The 25,073-nt window shown below is 40.2% G+C and overlaps 1 protein-coding gene across 3 annotated transcripts in view; it reads right to left on the bottom strand.

Moving 5' to 3' along the window:
- Nucleotides 1-25,073, bottom strand: part of ZMAT4 (zinc finger matrin-type 4) — a 317,539-nt gene that overhangs the window by 42,007 nt on the left and 250,459 nt on the right. For all 3 annotated transcript variants that reach the window (XR_006886617.1, XM_046648399.1, XM_046648400.1), the window contains one exon: nucleotides 913-1,009. Coding sequence is in view for 2 of the 3 variants with exons in the window: in XM_046648399.1 (XP_046504355.1) it covers nucleotides 913-1,009 (97 nt within the window). In the remaining variant the exon portion in view is untranslated. The remainder of the gene's footprint in view (nucleotides 1-912; nucleotides 1,010-25,073) is intronic.

Here is a 25,073-nt window from a genome sequence, read left to right as displayed (position 1 = left end):
CACAGTTTTTTCCCCAGCCTGGCAGGGAGCTCCATAAGAGGAAGGCCCAAGTCAATTCATTCTTTCTTCCCCAGTGCACACCTCGGAGTCTGACACATATTGGGCACTCAATAAATGTTTGCTGAATGAATTATGCATTATTCATGAGACCTTGATACAGTCAAATCTGTTAAATGATTCTGCTAATGAATAAGAGAGAAATGAAAACAATAACACTCAGGAAAATTACATATTTCTGAGATATTTTTTGGTTTTATCCTATTTTATTAGATTTTACTACCAGTCCTAACAGCTACTTTAAAAATGCCTGCAAAGCTAATGTCATTGGTTTTTAAAGAGACACACAGTATAAATATAGGTGAAATTATGCCTAATTAGCCTTTTCCCATTTAAAATCATGAGGATTTGGGGGAAGAAAACAGAATGAGCTTATATTTAATTGGAAATAGCTACATATGTGAGTGACTTATACCAGGGAATTTGTTAGGTTTCTATACTAATCGACAATGTTCATCTAGAAATGGCAAGTAGTAGAAGATATTCATAGAATTTTACTTCATAACACCGAAGTCTGGCGCATTCTCCAAACAGAGATAACATTACTTATTTGAAAGCACTTCGTATAGACCTAAAAGTTTCCTGAAGTTTGTAAAAATGTGCGGAACTGTCCTTGATTAAATTTGAAAAATGAAGAAAATAATACCCGTCATTACTTGTGCCAAAAAAAGGAGAAGAGGCCATTCTTCTCGTAATCCTGGGCAGATTCTGGAGGCTTAAGCAGAGTAAACATCAAGGAAACTTTAGCGATCAAGAGATGTAATTTCCATCTACTTCTTTTGAAATAAAAAAATGCTTAGCCTTTATTCATCACGCTAAAAACTCAGATAAAGGACTGGAGAATGAAGTACCTACTTGGTCTGGTGTTTAGATCCTTTCAGGTGGGCGTGATACTGTTCTATTGAGTTTAGGGAGACACTGCAGATGGTACATCTGTAATTGCGCCTCAGACCTGTGGACAACAGACAGACCCGGTTAGCTGCATCCTTGTCATCAACGAACTGAATGAATCCTCCAATCTCCAAAAGTTCAGAGACAGAGTATCCTAGAGGCCATCTGGTGCACCCCACCAACAACGCTTCAATCCGTCCTTCCAAAGGCCAGCCAGGAGGCCCCTTAACAGAAGAATGACCGTGAGCACGTTAGAAGCAGCTGGCGCCATTTCTATGTGACAGGAATTATTAGAACGTACTTCTCTGAGGCAAAACGTTTCTGGACATTTTGTAACCCAAACAAAGAAGCATTCTACTTTTTCCTTAAGGCGTACAGACATAGTAAGCTGTCATCTCTGCAATGAAACTTAAGACTTCAGAGAAAAACTCTGTCTCAATTCTTCTTCCTCCTCTATTCCAGTGGCAGAATCAGAAATTCGACTTTAAACATCATTCATTGGGGTTCTTCTTCCAGGATCATCTTATAAAATGTAAATACCGAAGAGAAGGATAATATATTAATCTAATTCACATGAAAGCTTACTTTCCACCAGAGAGTTTAAAAGAAAGTTATTCATTCATTTGTTTATTCATTTAACTCCTTTATTAACAGAGCATCAACTGGGGACCAGGCACCAGGGATTCAAGAGGAAGAAGATGCTCTTTGCTTTCAAGGAGTTTAGTAACAACCTTGACCCTTTGTAATATTGACTCATCTGGAGTCCAACGTGTTAGAAAGCAGCTTTAAGCAAACAACTTTAAACATTTGCCACAGCTCAGAGACCCACAATGGAGTGCACTCCTCCTGCTAGTATTTCCCATCAGAGTAGAGAGGAAGGAAACTCAGAGTCATGACCTGAAATTTCGGACTTAACTCCTAGCTCCAATTATTCTTGGTTGTGTGGCCTAGGAAAAGGCACTTAAATCTTTTTCTGGCCTCAGTTTCCTCATCCACAAGATGAATACAAGGGCATCCACATCACAAAGTTGTTGAAAGATGCAAGTGAATAAGATATATTAAAATGCTTAGCAAGTGAGTAATAGTTATTAATTTTGCTCTAAAATTCTATGTCTTATCATTGTAAAACCCAGGCTATTAAACAATTGTAGCATTTTTTTCTGAAGAATGCATAGTATTTTCTTTCTAAGAGACAAAATCATTCTTATTTTCCTAAAAAGAAAATAATGCACAATGTTGGAAACTGCTACCTGGGTGACTTTATGCAAATTAATTGACTTCTCTGGACTTCTATGTGCTTACGGTATTGTGGGGAGGACTGAGCGAAACAAAGCATTTATGAAAGAGTGTCTGGTACACAACAAGTGATTAACATAAATTAGATATTATTATGATTTCAAAGAGATGTTAATTGGAACCACCATTTATGTCCCAATGTTCCAGATGATGCCCTAAGATATAGATGCTAACTACGCTCACATCACTAAAGTGAGGGATAAGAACCCTGGCCCAGGACATCCAAAGGTAATCGTCAAGAACCAGTTTCCAATCCTGTGCTGCCACTCACCACTAGTCTAAAAAAAGGATGGAAAAGAAACAAAGAAATAGGTAGAGAATTTCTTAAAGGCAGCTGTATTGTACTGTGAGCTCCACTTCCCTTCCTCCATGTCAGCTGGGGAAGTCTTTCTCTTTCACCTCAAACCTATGGGAAAGGATTCAATGGAATGACCTAGAGAGCTTGAGGAGTGCCTTGCTGTATTTGGGAAGCCGTATCCTGGACTCGATACCACCTGCAAGATCCAAAGGGCTAGAGACTGTAGCTAGTTAGCTACTCTGATGGCAAAGTAAGAGAGGTAGCAGGATTGGGTACGGCCCATACTCTCAGAGCTTGTCAGAGCAAAAGAGAAATGAATGTTTCCCATAGACTGTGTGTGTACCATGTATGAGAGGAGCTGGTTTGGGGATGTCTTAGATACTGGAGTCGGGGTCAATGAGACCTGAGCAGAAAGATGCTAGAAGTGTTCAGCTGGATGTCTAGAGGCTTCAAGTGACCCCAGAGGAGATATTTAGCCCATATCAAGTAATGGTGAGTTTCTGAGAAAGCCATGAAGTCACCCCATGAGAAGAAGAGTCAGTTTACCACCCCTGCCAAATCAGGCAGCATCCATGCCAGCCTGTATATGTGTCTATCAAGTAAACTTTTATCCCTTTGCCTTTCTAAGCTGACACTGTGCATTCCTCAGCCCTGGAGGAGCCTGAGGTAACCTGTTGAGGTAAAGGAAGAAAAACCAAAGCCCCAGGCAGAGGAAAATGAGAGGAGCCCCCACGCGCTCTTTCCCCAGCGCAAACAGGCAGAACTGAGCTGAGGTGGGGGTGGAGGCAGTAACTTCTAACAAAGTCTGGAGGTATTTAAAAATTATTTTTCTACCCTGGGTATATCAATTAATGACATAGAAACTTTACGTATCTAGGAATGAGAGTAAAGAAGTTTTTGCTCCTCAAAGGTGAGTGAAAATTCATGAAACTTACCCCAGTTTCTATCCAGGGGAAAGAATCCCACAAAGATGGTTTGAAAGGGCAGTGGAAGGCAAGAAGGTTTCTTTCTGATTACAGCCCATGAGTCCTGCCTCCTGAATGTTGCAGTGGCATCAGAATTGCTCCTCTGTTGATAACGTGACAGAGCAGAACTTCCGGAAGACTTTCAAATTCTTATGGCCCAATGCATGCTTCAGAGAAACCTATTTGACATGTCACGTGATAAGCTGGGTTGGCCAGTATAGGGACTAAATTGTTGCTGTGTTTCTTTTAATTTCAATCAGATAATTGAGTACTGACTTACCTAATTGTTCAATTAACAGTCAATTCAGTTATGGAAAAAACGAGTAAAACCACAGATCTTCTTAGGAAGCAATCTAAGGAATGCAAAATTTTCAGGCACAAACTGACAGTTCAGAGATGAAATAGACAACTGTTAACTCTCTATTCCCTCAAGCAATGACTTCCAAACTTCTGAGTGGGATGCATCCTCTGGTAACCGTGCTAAAATGCAGATTCCCAGGTGCAGCTGCTGGAAATTGATTCTAATAAGCTTTAAATGGGGCTTGGGAATCCACAAAAGGTTTCAGTCTTATAATCCAGTCCCCAACACACACACTTTAAAATGTACTGTCCCACCGTCTCAGATTCCCTTTGGTAACTTGAATTTGTCATAACAATACTGGATCCTTTTTTCAAAAAGCTATTCCATAAAGAAGAGCTGCGTCACATTGCCTGTCCATTTCACAGGTGTGCTTGGTTCAGAAAGATCACTGTAGTCACCAAACCTGGAGGCTAGAAATGATCACAACCAGCATGTGAGTTGTTTGAATGCTAATCCAGGGCTGATCCATTCTCCTCTTTTATGCATGGAATCCGAATATAAACCAGCTTCAGGCCTTCCTCCCTCCAGAGTTATCCATCAATCTTGCCATAATAAATGGTAAGCACTATTTAATATGGGCCCTCTTCAGACTACAGACTAATCAGAAGTCTCCGCATAACAAATGGAAGTTCAGCTTGGCAACAGGCATAAATATTTATGTTTGAAAACAAGCATTTTTAAGATCACCAACAAATCTAAAAAACATTCTGATCTGTTGCTTTCCATTACAGTTCTCAAGCTCTGCAGCCAAACAGAGGCGTGGGCAGGAAATATTTGTCACTTTATTGCAATGCAAACTACAGGGAGCATAAACCAGAAAGGCAGTGCATGCAAACAGGAATACGGCAGAGAAGGGCAGAGGAGTCCTCCTCCACACATGACACAGTGTCCTTGGTGGGAACTGAGGGCTCAGTTGAAATCCTAATTACTTTGGAATTATACAGCTCCTTTTTCCTCACAGAACTAGAGAATTTCATTAAAGAAAAATGCTAACTTTCTTGAATTCATTTTCAGTGCAATACCATATTAAGAGTATCCTAAAACCTTTGTAGACCTAAAGGTTATTTCTGCATGATCACCAATAGGTGCTAGGAAACATAGGCTCTGCCAGCAAGAAGCTGGCAGTCTGGCTGGAGAGAGAAGATATGTATACAAATAGCAAGAATAGATCATAAAATAGCAAGGTAGATCATAAGAAGTACCACAGTCAGGATGAAGTGAAATGTTATGGGAACTAGAGCAGAAGATTGTTTCTCACTTAGAGAATCTGGAAAGCATCTTGGAGATGCTTCACTTTTGTATTTATATTCCCTAGCACAGTGTGTAAAACAGATGGTCCTGGAGAGTTTAGTGTTATGTGACTACTCAATGCGTCTTTTCAAGTCTAGCAAAGCTAGACTTTAGATGTCTCTGCAACTTTAGGTACATCCATTCTACATTAGAGAAACATCATTGCACCTTATGATGGTCCCTTGTATTTTGCTGAATGTCAAGAATGTAGGACAGAATAAAATAGACAGAACAAATTATTTTTTATGGAGCTAGTCAGGTAGAAAGACAAGAAACAAGTAAACAAATAAAAACATAATTAAAGATTGTGAAAGTACTACCCAAGATGTAAACAGGATAACAAGAGAGAAGCAGGAAAGAAGGCTGATTTTGGATTGTATGGTCAACAGGAGTTCTGAGAAGAGTGAAATGAAACCAGAGGGGCGAGAATCAAGCTGTGATGTGAAGAACTGGTTACAGAGTTGTCCAGGGAGAGTAAACAGCAGGCATAGAGGGCCAGACGTGGAAATAGGCTTGGACTGTTCAAAGAAAAGAAAGTGGTGAAAGGAAACAGACAAACTAAACAATTATCAACCCAGAATTCTATATCCAGCAAAAATATCTTTCAAAATTGAAAGTGAAATGAGAACATTTTCAATAAACAAAACCTAAGGGAATTGTTTGCCGGCAGACCCGCACTACAGAAATGCTTATAAATTTCTTCAGGTAGAAGGCAAATGATACCAGATATAAACTCAGATCTACAGGAAAAAAACTAAGAACACGTGAATGATTAATATGTGGATATGTATCTTTTTTTATTCCTCTAAATTTATTTGAAGACAGCACACAATTCAAAGCAAAAACTGTAACATTATATTGCATATTGTGGTGTTTATAATGTAGATACATCTAAAATCTGTGACAATAATAACACAAGAATGGGTAGGAGTAGAAAAATACTGTTGAAAGATCATTATATTTTACATGAAATGGTAAATATTAACTCTAAAGAGGCAGTGGTCATTTAAGGATGCACAGTATAATCCCCTAGAAACAAAAACAAAGATATAAAGCTAAAGATCCTATAGAGAAAATAAAATAGGGTAATAAAAAGTATTTGATTAATCCAGAAAGGGACAGGAAATGAGGAACAGAAAAGTGAAAAACAGACGGAACAAACAGAGAACAACTAGCAAAATGATAGAGCTAAATTCAACCATATCAATAATTATATTACACGTAAATGGACTAAACACTCAAAAAGGCAGAAATTGTCAGACTGGATAAAAAGCAAGATCTAAATATATACTTTCCTCAGGAGATGTACTATGTACCTTATAGGTTGAAAGTAAAAGGATGGAAAAAGACATACCATGCAAACAGTAAGCATAAGAAAGTGGAAGTGCCTATATTAATATCAGACAAAATAAAACTTCAGGATGAGAAATATTACCAGAGAGAAAGAGGGTTTTTTTTTTGTTATTTTTTTTCCTGAAGAAGATTTGCCCCGAGCTAAGCTGTGTTGCCAATCTTCTTCTTTTTGCTTGAGGAAGATTCACCCTGACCTAACATCTGTGCCCATCTTCCTCTATTTTGTGAGTCACTGCCTCATACAGCAGGTCCTCACCGGGAAACTGAAGTGGAGCGCACTGAATTTAACCACTAGGCCATGGGGCTGGCCCCAAAAGGATGTGTTATAACCATAAAGGGAGAGATTTGTCAGGGCAACCTAACCATTTTAAATGTAAGTTAGCTAATAATAAAGCTTAAGGATACATGAGGCAAGAATTGACAGAACTACAGAAAGAAATAGACAAGTCAATAAAAATAGGAGATTTCAACACCCCTCTGTTGGTAGTTGATAGAACAATAAGAGAAGAATATCAGTAAAGTTTAAACATTTGAACAAAACTACCAACCATTTTGTACTAACTGATATTTATAGACCACTACACTCAACAACTGCAGATCACACAATCTTTTCAAGTGTAGACAGGAAGTAAGCTAAGATAGAGGATATGCTGAGCCATTAAAATATCTCACTAAATTTCAAATAATTACATTTTGTAGAATGATTTCTTTGACTACAACTGAATTAAATTGGAAAAATATAATAATAATTATTTTAAAAGACCTGAAATACTTCTAAATAATCTATGATCAGAGAAGAAAATCCAAAGGGAAGTCATCAGAAAATATTTTGAACTGAATAATAATGAAAATATTGCATATCAAAAAAGCTTAGTTTAAGCAGTTTTTAGAGGGAAATTTATAGCCTTATATTAGAAGGGAAGAAAGACTTAAAATCATTGGTCAAAATTTAAATTCTATGAAACTAGAAAAAGACAAAATAATTAAACCAAAGTCAAGTAAAAAGGAGGAAATAATAAAGAGAAGAAATCAATCAAATATAGTATCATTGAAAATGGCTACAGAGGGGCCGGCCCGGTGGCGCAGCGGTTAAGTGCACACAGTCCGCTTTGGCGGCCCAGGGTTCTCCGGTTTGGATGCCAGGTGTGGATATGGCACCACATGGCAAGCCATGCTGTGGTAGGCGTCCCACATATAAAGTAGAGGAAGATGGGCACGGATGTTAGCTACGGGCCAGTTTTCCTCAGAAAAAAGAGGAGGATTGGCAGCATTTAGCTCAGGGCTAATCTTCCCCAAAAAAAGAAAAAAAAGAAAATGGCTACAGAAAAAATAACAAAAGCAAAGCCTGCTTGTTAGAAAGGATTAATACAAGTATTAGAAAGCCTTAGAAAGTCTGCTGGAGGCTAAAAAAAAAGGAACATAAATTAACAAATAAAAGAGTTGTTATTAATATAGATTCTACAAACATTTTAAGAGGATAATAAGAGAACATTATGAAGAATTTTACGCCAACAAATTTGACAAAATATCTAAGATGGGCAAATGTCTTTAAAAATTCAACATACCAAAGCTAACACAAAATGAAATAAAAAATGAGGATAGCTATTTATTTGTTAATGAAATCGAATTTGTTATACAAAATTTTCCCACAAAGAAAGCTCTAGACTCAGAGAGTTTCACTGGATAATTCTATCAAACATTAAAGGATTGCATATTATCCACTTATACAAACTTCTTCAGCAAATAGAGGAGGAAGAAAAACACTTCTAAACTTGTTTTTGAGCCAGCATAACACTAATAAAAAAACTGACAGACTCTAAAAGAGAATAAAATTGCAAACAAATATGTGTCATGAATACAACAGAAAAATCTTTGGAAAACTAGTAAGTCAGAAACACAAGATAGTCATAGACACATCTATGCATGTATGCATGCATGTGTATGAATATATGTACACATGTATCAGTTCCATTATAACCGTTTGTTTATTCCAGAAAACAAGACTGATCTAACATTTGAAATTCAAATAAGATAATTCACTATATTAACAGACAAAAGGAGAACATAATATAATCTTAACAGATGCAGAAAAGAGCATTAGATAAATTTCAATGTCCATTTGTAATCAAAATTCTCAGCATACTAGAAGAGAACTTCCTTGATTTAATAAAGAGCATCAATGAAAAAACAGTTTGAAGACTCACTTGAGGATTTCAAGATTTGTTATAAAAGTTGATGTAATCACATCAGCGTTTCACTAGCATAAGAACGGACAGATTACATCAATGGAACAGAAGAGAGTCCATAACTAGACGTATGCACAAAGAGTCAACTGATTTTCAACACAGGTGTCAAGACCATTCAATGGGCAGAGAAAGCCTTTTGAACAAATGGTGCTGGAACAACTGGATAAATGTATGAAGCAAACAAATCCCACCTCACAGCACACATTAAAACCAAGATTGATTATGGATTCAAATGTAGAAACTGAACTGTAAGGCTGCCAGAAAACATAAGAGAAGATCTTCATGAACTTGGGAGAGGCACAGATTTCTTAGGAATTAAAATGCATCGAAGATAAAAGAAAATAGATAAATTGGATTTTATAAAAATCAAAAGCTTCTGTTTATAAAAGACACAATTAAGAAAACAAAAAGGTAAGCCACATCCTGGGAAAAAATATTTGCAATACATATACCTGATACAGGATTTGTGTCCAGAATATATAATTAAGTACTACAAATCAATCATAGAAAGACGAACACCACAATGTTTTCAAAAGACAAAATACTTGATCAGATATATCGTAAAAGATCATATAAAAAGGATCAATAAGCCTGCGAAAAGGTACTCAATATCACTTTTCACCAGGGAAATGCAAATTAAACGAACAATTAAATGCCACTTCATACCCACTACAAATGCCAACATCAAATAAAACAATACCATGCACTCCTGAGGAGATCGTAGAACAGTGCAACTAAGGGGGAAAACTGTCAGTTTCTTATAAAGTTAAATATATACTTACCCCATGACTCAGAAATTCTACTCTCAGACATTTACCCAAAAGCAGCAAAAACTTAGTTTAAAAAAAAAAACGTATACAAAAATGTTTATAGCAGCTTTATTCATAATAGCCAAAAACTCAAAATAATCTAAATGTTCATCAACACAAGAATTAATAAGCAAATTACAATGTATTGACACAATGGAAAAATACCTGGAAACTAAAAAACAAACTAGTGATTTATGTAACGACATAAATGAGCCTCAAAAACATCATGTAAGGTAAAGAAGTCAGGCACAAAAGCATACATACTGTATGATTTCATTCATATAAGGTTCAAGACCAGCAAGGTGATTCTGGAAGGATGGAATTCAGAGCAGTGTTGCTTTTTGGGTTAGAGATTGACTGGAAGGGGACACAGGATTTACAGATTAATGGAATGTTCTGTATCTTGATTGGGATGGTAGTTATAGGGTATATTCATTTACCAAATTCATCAGATTGTATACCCAAGATCTGCACATTTCACTTCATTAAAAAAAAAAAATGTTAGATGAATGTGGTTCAGTGCAGAAACCTCAGCAAACTGGAGACTTCAGAAAGCCCAGCTTCTGTTATATCTTCATTTGCTGCCTAGAAATTCTTTTGTTTTACATTACTAGAAAGTGAACTTCATACTCATATTTATGCTTTGATAACCTTGCAGCACTCAAAGAAAATCCTCACATATGTTCTGTATTACAGTGCTTACTAAAGCTGGAACCATTTTGAAAGATGATTAATAATATAAAAGCAAAAACAATAAGGTATTTGGTTTTGAATTATTTCTTCCCCCTTCACATCTTAAGCCTACATTAATCAAACTGTCCTGTAAATGGCTTTGTCATCTTCCAATATAAAAAACAGTAGCTAATACTTACATTATATATGCCATATATAAGCACTCTTGTGCTTACTTGACCCCATTTATTCCTTTACTCTTCACAATACCCGATGAACAGACACTATTGTATCCTGATTTGACAGATGAGGAACTTGAGGCGCAGAGACTTACTCAAAATCACAGAACTTACACAAAACCCAGCTGTGTGGGTTTTGAACCCATACATTCTGCTCAGGAGTCCAAGCTACTAATTGTTATGCATACTGCCTACGGTGACAGGTGAGTTGGGATAGAGTCACAGAAATATGAACTGCTCTTCAGAGCTCATCTAGCCCAGTAGTCCAGTAACTCACACTGGCCACTAGAGAATCAAGTGGGAGTTGTTAACAACAGAAATTCCAGGCCTCATCCCAGATGGCTGTGATTCAGTAAGTTTGGAGTAGAACCTAGAACTCTGTTGTTTTTTTGAAAGCTCCCCAAGGTGCAAGATTTGAAGAAACCGTTGGTCTAATCTAAAACCCCATGGGGGATGCAGGAAGTTTTTTAATAAGCAGAACGGAATTGTTTTTTATCTGCTTGCATTTGGAGGCCATTCTTTTTATAACATGGCTGAATTCTACTCACTGGCCTGAGTTCTGCTTTGTGCACAAGTTTATTCCCATCTCTTAGAATACATCAAATACTTGCAGAAGGTTCCCCTGTCCCCTAAGGCAGTTTCCCAGGCTGAAAGTCCATTGGCACTTTGACAGTGTTCTTCAGTAGAACATGGGTTCAGGTTCCCTGCATCCTCTCTATCATTACGTTCTGGATGGCATGTGCTGTTTGTTGATGACATTCTTAAATTATGACCCTCAGACTGAAGGCCAAGTCCCTACTGTGGTTTCATCAGTACAAAGCAGAGAAGGACTGTCACAGCCCTTTGTGCACCATTAATTCTATCCATATCTTTAAATCTTCAAGGGTAAGCATGTGTGTGTGTGCATACATGTGTGGCTGCGTACATGTGTGGGTGCACGTGGCAACCCTGACCCACTGTAATCTGTACTCATACTGAACCTGCCAGCAATCAATCCTAAATCCTCTCCACACAGGTTTCTGCTAGCCAGACCTTCATTCCCTCTACTTTTATACTTGATTTTTCAGATTTTACTGTTTATCTCCATTAAATTCCATCTAAATGAATTCTACCTACTCCTCTAGAAACAGAAAATATAATGCAGCTCATGTATCAATTTTGACTGGTTGGTAGTGGCTGCCAGAGTGCTATGAAAGATTATGAGCCCTCACTCCAGATGATAGAGAAAGATTGCATTGCTCTATTAGCCAAGTCTGTCATTGGTGAGGGGTAGAGTGCCAGCGGCATGCTATTTCATGTCAGTGTCATTCCAGCTCCAGCATGTCAACATAAATCATATAAAAGTCAGGGCAAAGAATATTCCAATAGATCAAGGAGTCATCAACATATAGGTGGTGGTTAAAGCCATAGGAATGGTTAGGTCATCTACGAAGATGGTGGAGGTAAAGAGAAGAGTGGGGGGGAGAGTGGAGGAGCAGTTAGTACTCCTTGATATCACAGCTTTGCTCATCTGCTATCTCACCTTGATGCATGGGATAGGATCAGGCCAATAGGCATCTCCGTCTCCCACTGGATCTCCACCTCCAGTGTGGCTGAATTCCTGGGCAGATGTGGGTGCAGGCATCTGGTATCAGGCCCCACCCTATCCTGTGGGTCACTCACATCACTGAGGGTGGAGCACTAAGACTCAGATGCACCCTCCACTTTGTCCTCATGACTTCCAGTTTTCCCTCATGAGTACAAGGTCTTTGCTCTTCCTTACTTCACGGCCATTTTTCCTTCCTGACTGCTGGCCCTGCTGATTTCAGGCCCAATACTCCATGCAGAAGAAACAACATTTCATAGAGTGCCTCACCAATTCCCATAATTTCATGAGGTCTAATGCTTTTAATAAGTTCCTTAATCTCTGCCAGTCATGGGGGTTGTACTCCTCTGATCAAACTCAACAGACAGAGGTGGTACTGAGGAAGCTGAGAGAAGAAATCTTCCCTAGAAGGATGAAAGAGTCCTTGTTATCATATTTAACCCTCAAAACCACCTTACAAACATTATTAGTCCATTTTACAGATGAGAAGATCAAGGTTCAGAGACACTGAAGTTATAGAACTACTAAGTGGAAAAGCCAGATTTGAATCTACTTATTTCTGATTTCAAAGCTAGTAACCTTAATAACTACCCTAAAGCTTTTAAAAGAAAAATGGGGTGAAGAAAAGAAAGTAGAAGAATCGTCTTTTCAAAAAAACCTTAATTTGAAACTAATCCGTAAAGCAGACAAAGCATAGCTGCTTTGTAGAAATGGGGGTCAGGGGTCTTAAACACCAGTCAGTTTCCAATCAAACTCCAAGCATAGCACTTAGGGGACCCCAAGGAAGGGAGCTGTGGAGCAGAGTTTGGAAACCACTGCATTTTGCCATGCCACCCATCATAAGGATAACATAAGGAATGCTGGTATGTCCAATCTTAGACTGGCACTATGGAATCTCTCTTCCCTGTGCACCTAAGCTGAGGAAACCTCACTAATATCAGGGTTTGCTGCAGTCCCAGCTAAAGAAGAGCCTGTGTTACCCCATACTACAGTCATTACAGTGTACAGAATGTTCCAATGCTTAACCTTCTGAATTCATCCCATTGCCTACAGGCATAGACTGCAGGGTACCAAACAGTCAATTAAACAAAGAGCACACAATTTCTAAAACAATTCTTTGTCTTTTTAAATAGTATATAAGCAAAGCTTTGAAAATGGAATCAGGAAGCAAATGGCTTTGCATCTTCAGAAGCTGTTTCCAAACAAACAAAACCTAAAGCTATGGAATCAATTTATTCTCAATAATTAAAAGACAATTTTATCCATGTTGGATGCCTGACCCAAGAAAGGACTGGAAAATTATCACCCTACTGTGAAGATTCAGAACGGACAGAGTAGTTCATCCTAAATAGTTAAAGAGTTGCTTTATTGGAAAAAGGTTGAGATGTATTCTGTAAGGCAGAGGATAGATGACATATTTTTAGACTTTGAGCAAATCAGCCCCCATACAACCTTGATTTTAGCCTTGGAGGTTACCACTATTTTTACGATTGCTATCAGCAAATGGAAAGCAACCCAAAAAAATTAAACTGGCTTTTGTGATTTGAATTGAATGTTAAGAAAACAGAAATAAATAAACTGACTCTGAAGCAATCTATTATTTGAATTGTACTCAAGTGATTTTTAACCATACATTAAATGACAACGTGCGTGCGAAAAACCTTCTTCCTGGTCTGGATGTTGTTGCTATGCAAATGGAAATTCATAGAACGTGAAATGTGCTTTTTCCTTTGGGTCCAGTGGCAGTGCCATAGATCTCAATGGATGCAGACAACTAATAACATAGCAAGGCAATTTTTTATGTGTTTTCATAAAATTTGTTTTTTTCTAAACACAATTTTTGATTACAGGTTGTTTTGTGCATAAAGTGGACTGTACTCCTAACAAGGAGTCATGGATTACAGTATCAAGTTAAACAAGGGGTTAAATTAAAGGTCAAATAGTTGCTTTTACTCCCCAGGGTTGGTAGGACACGGTGTGCAGGACAGAATAGACACACGTCTCTTCCCTTCTCTGTCCTGCAGTGGTGTCTCTTCCAGGCTACCTCTCATTTCTTCTCAAGGACTTGGGACTCCCGGCCTTTGTGATTTCCCTGTGGAATTGTTAGTAGTCATGATGGGTTCACAGCTGTCAGAGAACTGGGTATTGGCTTTTTAGCTGCATCAGCTGAGGACACAGTGATTGTCAACTCTTTTAGTCATTGGCTAGAAGTCCAAATGCGTCTTCAGCAACCTTTGCTTTGGAGCTGTACTAGTTGCCTGGTCAATCAAAAGGTCCCAGGCAGCAGAAGAAGCATTGGTGGTAATTTTTAAGAGACCTAGTTCAAGAAGGATTCGAAGGTGAAATGTGAATGGCAAAAAGCTCTAATTGTCAATATCTCCTTTGAATCACTTTATAACTGAGATTGTGCTCTCTGTCTCTGTCTCTCTCTGCCATTCGCACACCACTCAACTTAGGTACATGAACATAATCCTTGGTGTCCTTTCAATTCTTTGGTTAATCCCTCTTGTCTGCTTGTAGACATCCATCTGCTATGGCCAGGTCTTTACCGGCTTGCAGCAGACAGCCTGCCAAACTCTGTTAAGTCATGGCTGTCGGCAGCCTCCCTGCAGCACTGGCCTTTTAATAGGTATGTTTGAAATTGAAGAGCCTTCAGCATTCAAAGAAAATAACTTTAAAGGTGAAATTTCAGGCTTGACCAGCGGGGTCAGAGACAGCTTTATGGAGCCAGTGGCCTTCAAATCACCGCAGCCACAGAGCTACCTACTCTGCCCCCCACAGGCCAGCCTGGCACAGACACACTGACAGAGGGGGTCCCACTGTGACTTGTATAAGTGACTCTTCTCTGGGACACATGGCAGGAGATCTCCCTGCCATCATCACAGTGGCCTTACCTATTTATGGAAACATTCCTATCTTGTTTGATTTGCAATGTAACAGAGAATAACAAAATTCATACATTTACTAAGATAAGAGAAACTACTGATTTTAGAAAAAGAAAACATTGTATAAACTCTAGAAAATGACCATGACTCAATAATTTGCAAATATCTTGGGGCCTGAGAATATGGGAAACAAAGGGCATAGAAGAGCGAAGTGATGATCATTTTCAGTAGGAGGGGCTCCATATTTTTCCCTCTTTCAATCTACACTTGTTATTTAACCCTTAGGTGTCTACATTTCCTAATCTATAAAATGGAGATAATAATTGTCCCTACCTCGGAGAGTGTATATGAAAATTAAAAGAGTTGATATAGGCAAACAACTTAGAAAAGAGCCAAACAGCTCAACAAATGTAAACTACAATTGTTATTTTTAATCACAATGATCCTTTGCTTTGAACAAAAATAAAGACCTAACTCTGGAGTGGGAGATTTCATAATAATTTCATATTCCAGAAAGAGTTCTCTTTTTTAGCATCCTCAGGCATATTCAAATTATTCTGGCAAGCTGCCTTCTCTGCAGATGCTATTTATACAAATCTTTTTTGACAGGTCAAATGCTTCCTCATATACTAATCATCCTATATATTTGCTTGGCTTAGACTTGAATTGAAAATTATCTCTATTCTTCATTTTAAACATTTTTTTGAAAACATAGAAGATATGACATTACATGAACTGCTTCTTAGAAAGCTCTTGACACAGTGGATCTCAATATATTTTGCCTGCTTTGTTCTTAAATTGAGTGATTGGGGCTATTGAATAGGTAATTAGCTAAGTTCATAAATTAGATAAAAAGGAAAATGCAGAAGGGTATATTGGAAGTCATGTAATTACATCTTTTTTATTCTTAAGGAACACACTCAGGGATCCACCTGAAGACCTGCATTTTTCTTCCATTAACAGCCTCTGTTAACAATACCACTTGTTCTCTGGGGTCCTTACAACACTGAAAGGGCAGCAGCTCTGGCGAGCGCAGCAATTCCTTTCCCACTGCTCGAACTGACTTCCTAGTAGACTCTGATGGACCTAAATAGAATGGATGTATAGCTATATCTCCTCATCATTATATTATAGCATTCACAGATTTGTATTTGTAAATTTGCCTACACACTAAAATTTATTTGGAATCCCAAAACCAATCCTGGTGGCGCTTTGTGATCACTCGGGGACATGTACAGAGCAGCCCACGTGCATGTTTCCAGTGGAGGTGGAAGAGGTGACACTCTTCCTTCTTGTTTCAGCTCTCATGCAGAGATGCAAGCTAGTGTAGCGCAAGAAGTTCCAGCTTTGGGGCCAGTTGTCGGCATTTGAGTCCCAACCCTGGCTCCAGTTAATGGGATAGTCTCAGGCAAGTCACTTAACACTTCTGAACCTCATTTTTCCTTTTTTAATATAAAGAAAATAGACTTTACCAGTACGAGTTGTTTGCTGAGTTAAGAATATAATCTATGTGAGATATGTGTACAGAGACAGATGTTGTGACATTGTGATTTATAGTAGGAAATATATATTTGGTCTTCATCCAGTCCCCATTTCTGGCACAGAGCTCCTAAATCCCTTGGAATTTCCTAAGTGGTGAGAGCATATAGGTGTCTTTTTGTCATGTTAATGAGGTGGCTTTTGGACTCCTCTAAGGATGTGGGCTGGTTGCCAGGAGAGCCAACCACATGATTAGAGGGTTGGAACTTTCAATTCCACCCCCTGATTTCCAGGGAGGGGAGAGGGCTGGAGGTTGAATCAATCACCAGTGGCCAATAATTTAATCAACCTTGCCTGTGTAATGAAGCCTCCATAAAAATTCAAAAAGACAGGGTTCAAAGGGCTCCCAGGGATGGCGAACACAGGGAGGTGCTGGGAGAGCGGCTCACTCAGAGGGCTTGGAAGTTCTGCGCCCTTTCCCCATACCTTTCCCAGTGCATCCCTTCTGTCTGGTTCTTCCTGAGTTCTATCCTTTTATAATAAACCTACAATCTAGTAAGTAAACTGTTTCTCTGAGTTCTGTGAGCTGCTCTAGAAAATTAATCAAACCTGAGGAGAGGGTCTTGAGAACCTCTGATTTATAGCCAGTTGGTCAGAAGTGAGGTAACAACCTGGACTTGTGACTCATGTCTGAAGTTGGGGGGGAGGGGCAGTCTTGTAGGACTGAGCCCTTAACCTATGGGATCTGATGCTATCTCCAGGTAGATAGAATTGAGATGAATTTTAGGACACCCAGCTGGTGTCCAGAGAATTGCTTGTTGGTGTGGGGAACCCCCTGCCCCACACTGGAATTGGAATCAGAACCTATTTACAGAGGTACGTCTTTCCCCTAGGAGCAATGCTTCAGCATTGGCTAATTCAGTTTCGGAGTGGGAAGGATTTATAGGATAACTACCTTGAATAAAGAGAGTCGACTGCACATACAGACAATGGGGAGGTCTAGGTGATGTGAAGACTTGCAGGCCACCGTGATGAGTCAGGCTTTTAATCCAAGTGTGAGGGAAGCCGTTGTACTGAAACGTTACAAGATCACTGATTTCTGAGTTGAGAATGGTCTAGCGTGCAGGAACAAGAGAAGAAGCTGGGAGACTGGTGTGGAGACCAATTATAATCATTCGATGGGAAAGTCTAGGGACCTAGACTAGAGTAGCAGCCCAAATTTCATAAAATGCCAAAGCCCCTGGTACACAGTTGTGTGTTTGTAGTTGTGGGTCCTTCTAGTCGTGGCATCATCTTGACCATTTTTGTGTTCAGTTCAGTGGCATTGAGAAAATTAACGCTGTGGTGTTGCCATCACCACCATCCATCCAGAGAACTCTCTTCATTTGGTAAAAGTGAAACTCTGTACCCTTGAAACAACTCCCCCTCCTCTCTCTTCCCAGCCCCTGGCCACCACCATTCTCCGTTTTCTCTCCACGAATTTGATTACTGTGAGTAGCTCTGCCTCACCTCTCTCTACTCCCCCTCTTGCACACGCCTGCCTCAGGGCCTTGCCCTTGCTGTTCCCTCTGCTCACCCCCAGATCTGCGTGTGCTCACCCTCAGCTCCTTCAGGTCTTCATTCAAATGCCACCGTCTTTGTAAGACCTTTCTTGACTACTCTAGTCAAGCTGCAAACCCCTTCACCCCACCCTCTGTTTTCTCTCATCTTTCTCCATAGCACTTCACCATCTAACATATTATATATTTTACTTTTTTCAATAATTTTCTGAAATGCTGTATTAAAATCTATCATTCAAAAAGGCATATATTTTTGTCTTTCTGTTAAGAAAGCTCAGTGGAGTGTCTGATGTATAGAGGCCTCAGGAAATATTTGAATAGATGAACAAATGAAATAAATAATTGTTAGAAGGTTGAACTCTGGAGAAATGCTTAATCTTTAGAGAATATCCACACGATCCTGTCTTTTGGTTGCCTGAATGGGAAAATTCATTGAACTATTATTTGAATTCCGTAGCTATTGAAAACCAACATTGGTGGATGAGGCAGCTTGGGTTTCAGAAGTAACTATAGTGCATCTCTTCCTCCCACCAAGATTCAAATCTGTCTCTGCAGGAGGAAGCATTTGGACAGAGAAAGAGTATGTGTATTTTTAAAACTCCCTGAGTTTTATGATACAGGATTACGCCACAGACTGGGGGAAAATAAAAAGAACACGGGCGATTCAGGTTTTTTTCATGTGCCAGTATGTGATATACTTATTGTGAACTTGAAAGTAGTGCACAATGTACACTTTAAAAGGGTACAACTAATTTATTTTGGAATTCTATGTGAATAGGATAGGAAAATAAATCAAATATTTGGCCTACAATCCTGTGAGATACATCCCAACAGTTACAAAATACTTCTTTGCTGTTCCAGCTGGCTATTTCCAGGAGTAACCATCACCAGGTTTGTGGATTGTTATAGGATTTTTCCTGATCAGCCAATACAAATGATCCATTTTTAGTGAACAGTTACAATTTGGTGCAAAAAGTTGTCTGGAAAATAGTAAATTCAATAAAATAAGTCGACCTAGTCAAATCCATCAAAAGTTTTAAATTCGAGATATTCTGAACCCTTGCAAATGTCTGACGAAGACCTCTATTCCAAAATATTTCCAAAATGGACTCTTAGGGTCCCAGGTTCACTCACTGCAATTTCTCTCTTTCTTTCCTCTCTTCTATCTCCACTGCACGTTAACTTCCCGGCACTCTCGCCTCCTGTACTACTTGGTTACAGCCCTGGAGAACAGGGAGTGTCTGATTCATGTACGCATTTACAACATAGGGCCTGGCACATAGTAGACATACAGTTTAGATCTATAAATAAGGTTAGTCAGCAGGACTCTGTCAAATACACACACACACATACAAATATGCACACATATAAATACATACACATAAAAACGTACACATACACACATACGCACACATGTACAGACTTCGACGCTTTCTACACCGAATTTCAGGAAGTTGAAGAGGTAAATTTCCAAGGTAAAATTGGAAAACTTTGCCAAAGAAGGGATTTCCTAGTATAAGGGGTCTTCTCTACTGAAAGAGCTGGGATTCTCCTCTCTTTGGTAGAAACAGGAACACCTCACAGGATGACACGCCATCTTAGGGAACATCAGATTGCTTTGAACCTCATAGTTGGAGTGAGCAAAGAGCCGCGTAGTCTGAGGCTGTGTGGTGCCGAGTGTGGCTTCCTCTCCGGGGCTGTGCCTCGAGGCAGGTGGCAGGGTGGGTTGAAGACTCTGGAAGGAGGCTGTGTGAGGAAGCTGTCTGCTTGAGCATGTGCTGGAGAAGGAGAAGGCGTGGAGGGAGAGGGGTCCCCATGGTTCAGTTCCACTGGGCCTTCTGTTCCCAGCAGCAATCCCTTCTTCCGTCTGTCCCTCCTCACGATGCACAGCGCCGGAGTCGGCCTCCGGATTCCTCGGACAGTGATTGTCTCCGCTAATGATGCAGTTCACAACTTCTCCTGGTTCTGAACCATTCAGACTAGTATTATTTAATTTTTCCTATGTTTGCATCTCGCCATTTAAACTAAAAGCTGCTTTGAAGCAACAAAGGCATCTCAAATCAGTCATCGTTTTACCCACCCCGGCACTCGCAACGAGCCCTGCTCACAGAGATGCTCACTAAACAGCTGTTTCATGAAATGTGTGTATGTGTATGCATGGGGGATGCAGGTGATGGAGAAAGGTTTTTTGCCTTATTTCCATAGATTTGAGTGTCATTTCTCCCAGGACAAAAGTCAACAGATAAGGAAGGTAAAATTTCCCTTACATTCAGATAGTCTCTGTTATTCTCACCTCCTTTGTGGCCTGAGCCGTGCTAACCTCTGTCTCTAAGTTCCATCCAGATAAAATGGACCCACTAAAGCACTCCTACACAACTCCATACTGGATGTCAGCAGGGTCCTGCCTGGGTCCCAGCCCAACTTCCTCCTCCTCTGCAGGTGGGCCCAACTTCCCTTAACAACAGGCAACACACACACATGAACACAATGCCCAGCCTCACCTTAGGCAGTCCCTAGCTCCGCTCCTGACCTCAGGCAGGAGAAGGTGAGGGAGTTCTGATCCTACGCCCCAGGACTGAGCAGCGAGTCACACTTGCCATAATCCCATACTGCTCTGGCGCGCAGTCCCGTGATGGGGGCTTCTCAAGGACTCTCAGTGTCTAGATTGTCTAATCTCCACCTTGTCCCAAGTCTGGAGACTAGATTCCTGACTTGGTCACGATGCCTGTGTCCTTGTCCTGGAGATGTTCTTATGTCCTCATGTCAGTCCCCACCCGCCATCCATGTTTCACTCCTACTCTCAACAAAAAGGGACCAGCAAGCTGCTGTATCCTTCTCCTCAGTTACAGGGCTCCAACAGTGCAGAAAATAAGTAGCTTTTGTCCCTCAGGCCAGGTGGGTTTGGAAAAAAGTCTCTTACTCAATCTGTACACGAGCACTTGCGTGTCAGGCATGTAGCGTAGACTGACAGCCGTGTAGGACTCACCTCCACCCCCCCAAGCTGGACGTGGCTCTCACTTGAGCATCTTTTACTGCTGGGATATTTTCAGTTGTCAAAGGAAACAACCGAAGGAACTCAAATAGAACTGAAAGGCTTTATGCAGCTGATGCGCCATCACGGAGCACTGAAGACCAGGTGACTCCGGTTAAAACACAGTCAAGATTTCACAGGGCAGGGGAAAGCTGAGCAGGTGGCCTTGTGGTTTTGACATAGGCAGACATTTTTCACTTTAACCAAAACCTGCAGTCCGGGTACCAAGAACCATTAGCCTAGTATTTTCTGAGAAGGATTTTAGTAAGTCTTGTGATTTATCAGGGCTTCAAAGTTCCAGGTGGGGGAGGTAGAGAGTGGAAAAGCAAGAAAGGGGAACAAAGATAGAAGGCCAGGGAGAAACTGGGGACCCTCTGAGGTCTGTTTTGTCCTTTTACACAGTCAGAGCTTCTCAAAATATCTGTGGTACAGGACCAAACTTTTTCCATTTGTTGACTTTTAATTTTCAATATTTGCAGACCACACTTTCATAAAATCCAATAAAAATTAAATTAGTAGGAAAATAAAATAAAAGCAAAGGCATGTAAAACGCAAGCCCAAAGTTTTATTATCAGATTCGACAGACTTAAAATGACTCCATAAAGTTACCATAAAATGTTTCTAAATGTTTACTCTCAATTTCTATGCTTCTCTCATTGCAGACCAGTAAAAGTCATTTCTCAGACCAGCAACGGTTCACGGACTATATTTTGAGTAGTGCTGTTTTAATTAACTGGAGTTTCTTCGTTGCTGCTAGATCTCAAAACCATGCTTCGCCTGCCTACCGGAGCCTCCCCACTTCACTCTGGGCATCACCGTGGCTGACTGTGTGTTTTACTGACAGCAACATGCTGACCCCTGCACAAGGGCTGGCTACCACGTTCTCCCTTTCGGCGTGAATTTATTCCCAAGAAGCACAGCCAGGCCCTAATATTGGCCAATCTGACCTACCATCAGCCCTTGGAACATATATACCTCACTATGACAAAACAGCAAAGTGACTTTTTTCCCCAGAGTCTTCTCAATTTTATTCTTACCTCCCCTCACTTTCTTGATTCTTTTTGACAGGTAACTGATTCACGACCCTCTGGTCTGTCACCCCTCCACATTTCTCCTGCTGCTTTGGACACTGGCTTCCCTCAAGTTTCAAGCCCTCTCAGGTCACTCAGCTACCTGTCAGGAGACACCATGTTCTAGCTGAGGCCACACAGCCCCAGGCCAGAGGGGAGGCAGGTCACAGAATCTGCCGCGTCAGTGGTATACCCAGGCCCTAGGCCGTTTATCCCACCCTGACGTAGTTAACCAGACAAGTAATGCAGCATCTCTAACCTTCACATGTTAGAAGATTAATTAACACACTGCAATTTTAAGAGATTTCAGTTGGTGAACTCTATACAGTTTGTTTAAAAAAAAGTATCCTCCAATAATGCCAATCCTTGAAAATAAACAGAATGCCAAAGAATTCACAAATAAATCCCTATTGATTATTGAATCCAGAACTTGGAAAGCTTCCATTTCATACAATAGATCCAAGAAACTGAGAAATTACCCACAGAAGCACACACAAATAAATTTAAGGAATGCCAAAAATATTTTTCGCATGCACAAAGAACAGGAACAAAAACACCTGGGTGTGCACTCGTCTTTTCTCTTCCATCAGAGAAGCAAAGCTTCGTAAGGGCATCGTGCCTTAGGTGGACACACCGCTACAAAGCAAAAGTGGGTTGTGTGAGGCAGCTCTTCAGGGTCGGCAATTCATCCCGTGAGGGGAGATCCAGAGAAAATCACACAAAAACATCCTAAGCAAGTGGATGATCTAGCAAATCACAGACATTTTTTTCGTTGCATCTGTCTGGAAGGCTTGATTGCCGGTTGAACCACCTTAAGGGAGAAGGAGCGTCTGCTTCATTCGGATGAAAGCAGGAACAATTTCTTTCACAAATGGTATGAATACGATTTAATTCTGTTATCTTTTCTGCTTGCGAAAAGTGCCTGGATTTCACACAGAAATAAGAATTTGATGTTTATATATTTGCCATGTTTTCCTTGAGACTGTAAATAAGAAAGAGATGGTGCCTCATGCGCTTTAGAATCTTCGATTCAAGTTTGCAGGCTTTGTAAATGGCAGAAAGGAGTGATAAGAGGTGGGCCACAGAGACAGCAGCCTGCGTGCGACCCCCGAGGTAGTCCCGGACTAAGTTTTCCTCTGTTCTCAAACTGAATAACCAGATTGACCCTCTTGCCTCATCCACCTGGTCTTAGCTCATGTGCGTGATGGCTGTCACAGAGATTTCTCTTCATCACCACACAACAAATATAGAATCATCATTTTCCAAAAGTCCTGGGGTGGAATCCGTGCTTTCCTTTGCGTTCTGAGAACAGTGATCTATGCTTAATTAAAAAGTTCCTTTTGCAAATGCAAAAGTTGCAGAAACTTTTCCTATAGAGAGTCACTGAAAAGTAGTTTTAATGGACCGTGTAATAGTTGATTTGACTGTGCTCTTTTATTTTAGCATCAAAGCATAAACATTGCATTCAAATGATGAAAATCTATTCAAGGCAAATATACAGGCCCAGCATGTCAGCTACAGCATTATTTGGGTTGTGGTCCATTTAAACATACATCAACGTGTCATCATTAACTGTGTCTCCTTAGAATTATTTGTGGAATATATCTAATCTCTGAAACGTATACCTCACCCTATTGTCTGGTGCATGTAATCACATTTAGAAAAACATCATTCTGTCCTACACCATACCAACGTTGGATTTCCTTCTGCAGAAAACGTGTGTATGATGTTCATTATTCTGAACACTAGGAGAGGAGATCAGTAAAGATAAAAAGTAAAACTTTCCGATGTTCAAATGGTTTCTCAAGAGAGGTTAAAAATAAAATTTTACTATCATCTATTTTAGCTTTACAGACAAGCAGCTTCAGTGCAGGACTAGACTGGGAGAAGCAGGGTCTGGAACTCTCCCTGCAACCTAGAGAGCTGATTTTTCAGCAAGAATTTTTCTGGTCAGACTCCCATTGTCCTGACTGAAAGGCAGAGGTAGTCCAGCCTAGGAGAAGGAGGTGGGCTTTGGGTTGAAACAAAGCTGAGGCTTCGCTCCCAGCACTGTTACTTACCCAGTAATCCTGCTTTGCAAGAATAAAGATGATCCGGTTCACTGCACAGGGGGATTGTAAGGCAATGAGGGCAGCGACTTATGTCAAGAACCCAGCACAGTTCATGAAATAGTATGGATACTCAATAAATGCTCATTCACATTCTCTCTTTCTTTTCTCTCATTCATGAGTATGTGCGTGCTAAATGATAGCCACCACTGCTCTGGGCCAATATTACAGACCCATAGACTCATTTGCCTGTCAACACGGATGGTGGGCAGGAAATGCAGGTTCTATGCCAAATAAGTTACTAGTGACACTCATAGAAAATGCCTAATCCCACATCTCTGGCAACTCTTTCTAAGTTCTGCTATTGCTACCACTTCCCACGCACACACAATAGCTGTTCCTTATTCGTTGATATTGCTTGAGTTTCTGTGCTTGGCCCACTTTCCTCCCTGCTCTTATCTATCACTGATCTCATCCACCCAAGGACTTCAGCTCCACCTCCATGCTGATCTGAAGTCCATACATCCAGTCCTGGCTACACTCCTAAACTCCAGACTCGTGTCTCCAATGGCCGACTGGCATCTTCACCTGTGTGACCTGCCAGTACCTCACACTTAACATGTCCAAATGTGTCTTTACTACTTCAATTCATTCAATCCTCTTACCTCTCCATAAACATGTTTCTCTTATTTTCTATAGTCTGGTTAATTGTCTTTCTACCCAATCATTCTCTGAGCTAGAAACTCTTCACCTGCCAATTTAAATGTTAAATAAGCTTTGCCATCTTCCCAACATTCTTACATTCACTAGTCAGCTATGGATTTTCATTCCCCTCTGCCTTCTTCCCACCCCACATCTTTAACCTGCTCCCTACTTGCTTATCTACATGTGTATCAAATGCAAATCTTATCCATCATCTTGGATTTCCTCAACTGGCCA

The sequence above is a fragment of the Equus quagga genome, chromosome 22 (assembly GCF_021613505.1).
Source record: "Equus quagga isolate Etosha38 chromosome 22, UCLA_HA_Equagga_1.0, whole genome shotgun sequence".
NCBI lineage: Eukaryota > Metazoa > Chordata > Mammalia > Perissodactyla > Equidae > Equus > Equus quagga.
The sequence above is the reverse complement of the archived record's forward strand: the minus strand, read 5'-3'. Positions and strand labels throughout refer to the sequence as shown.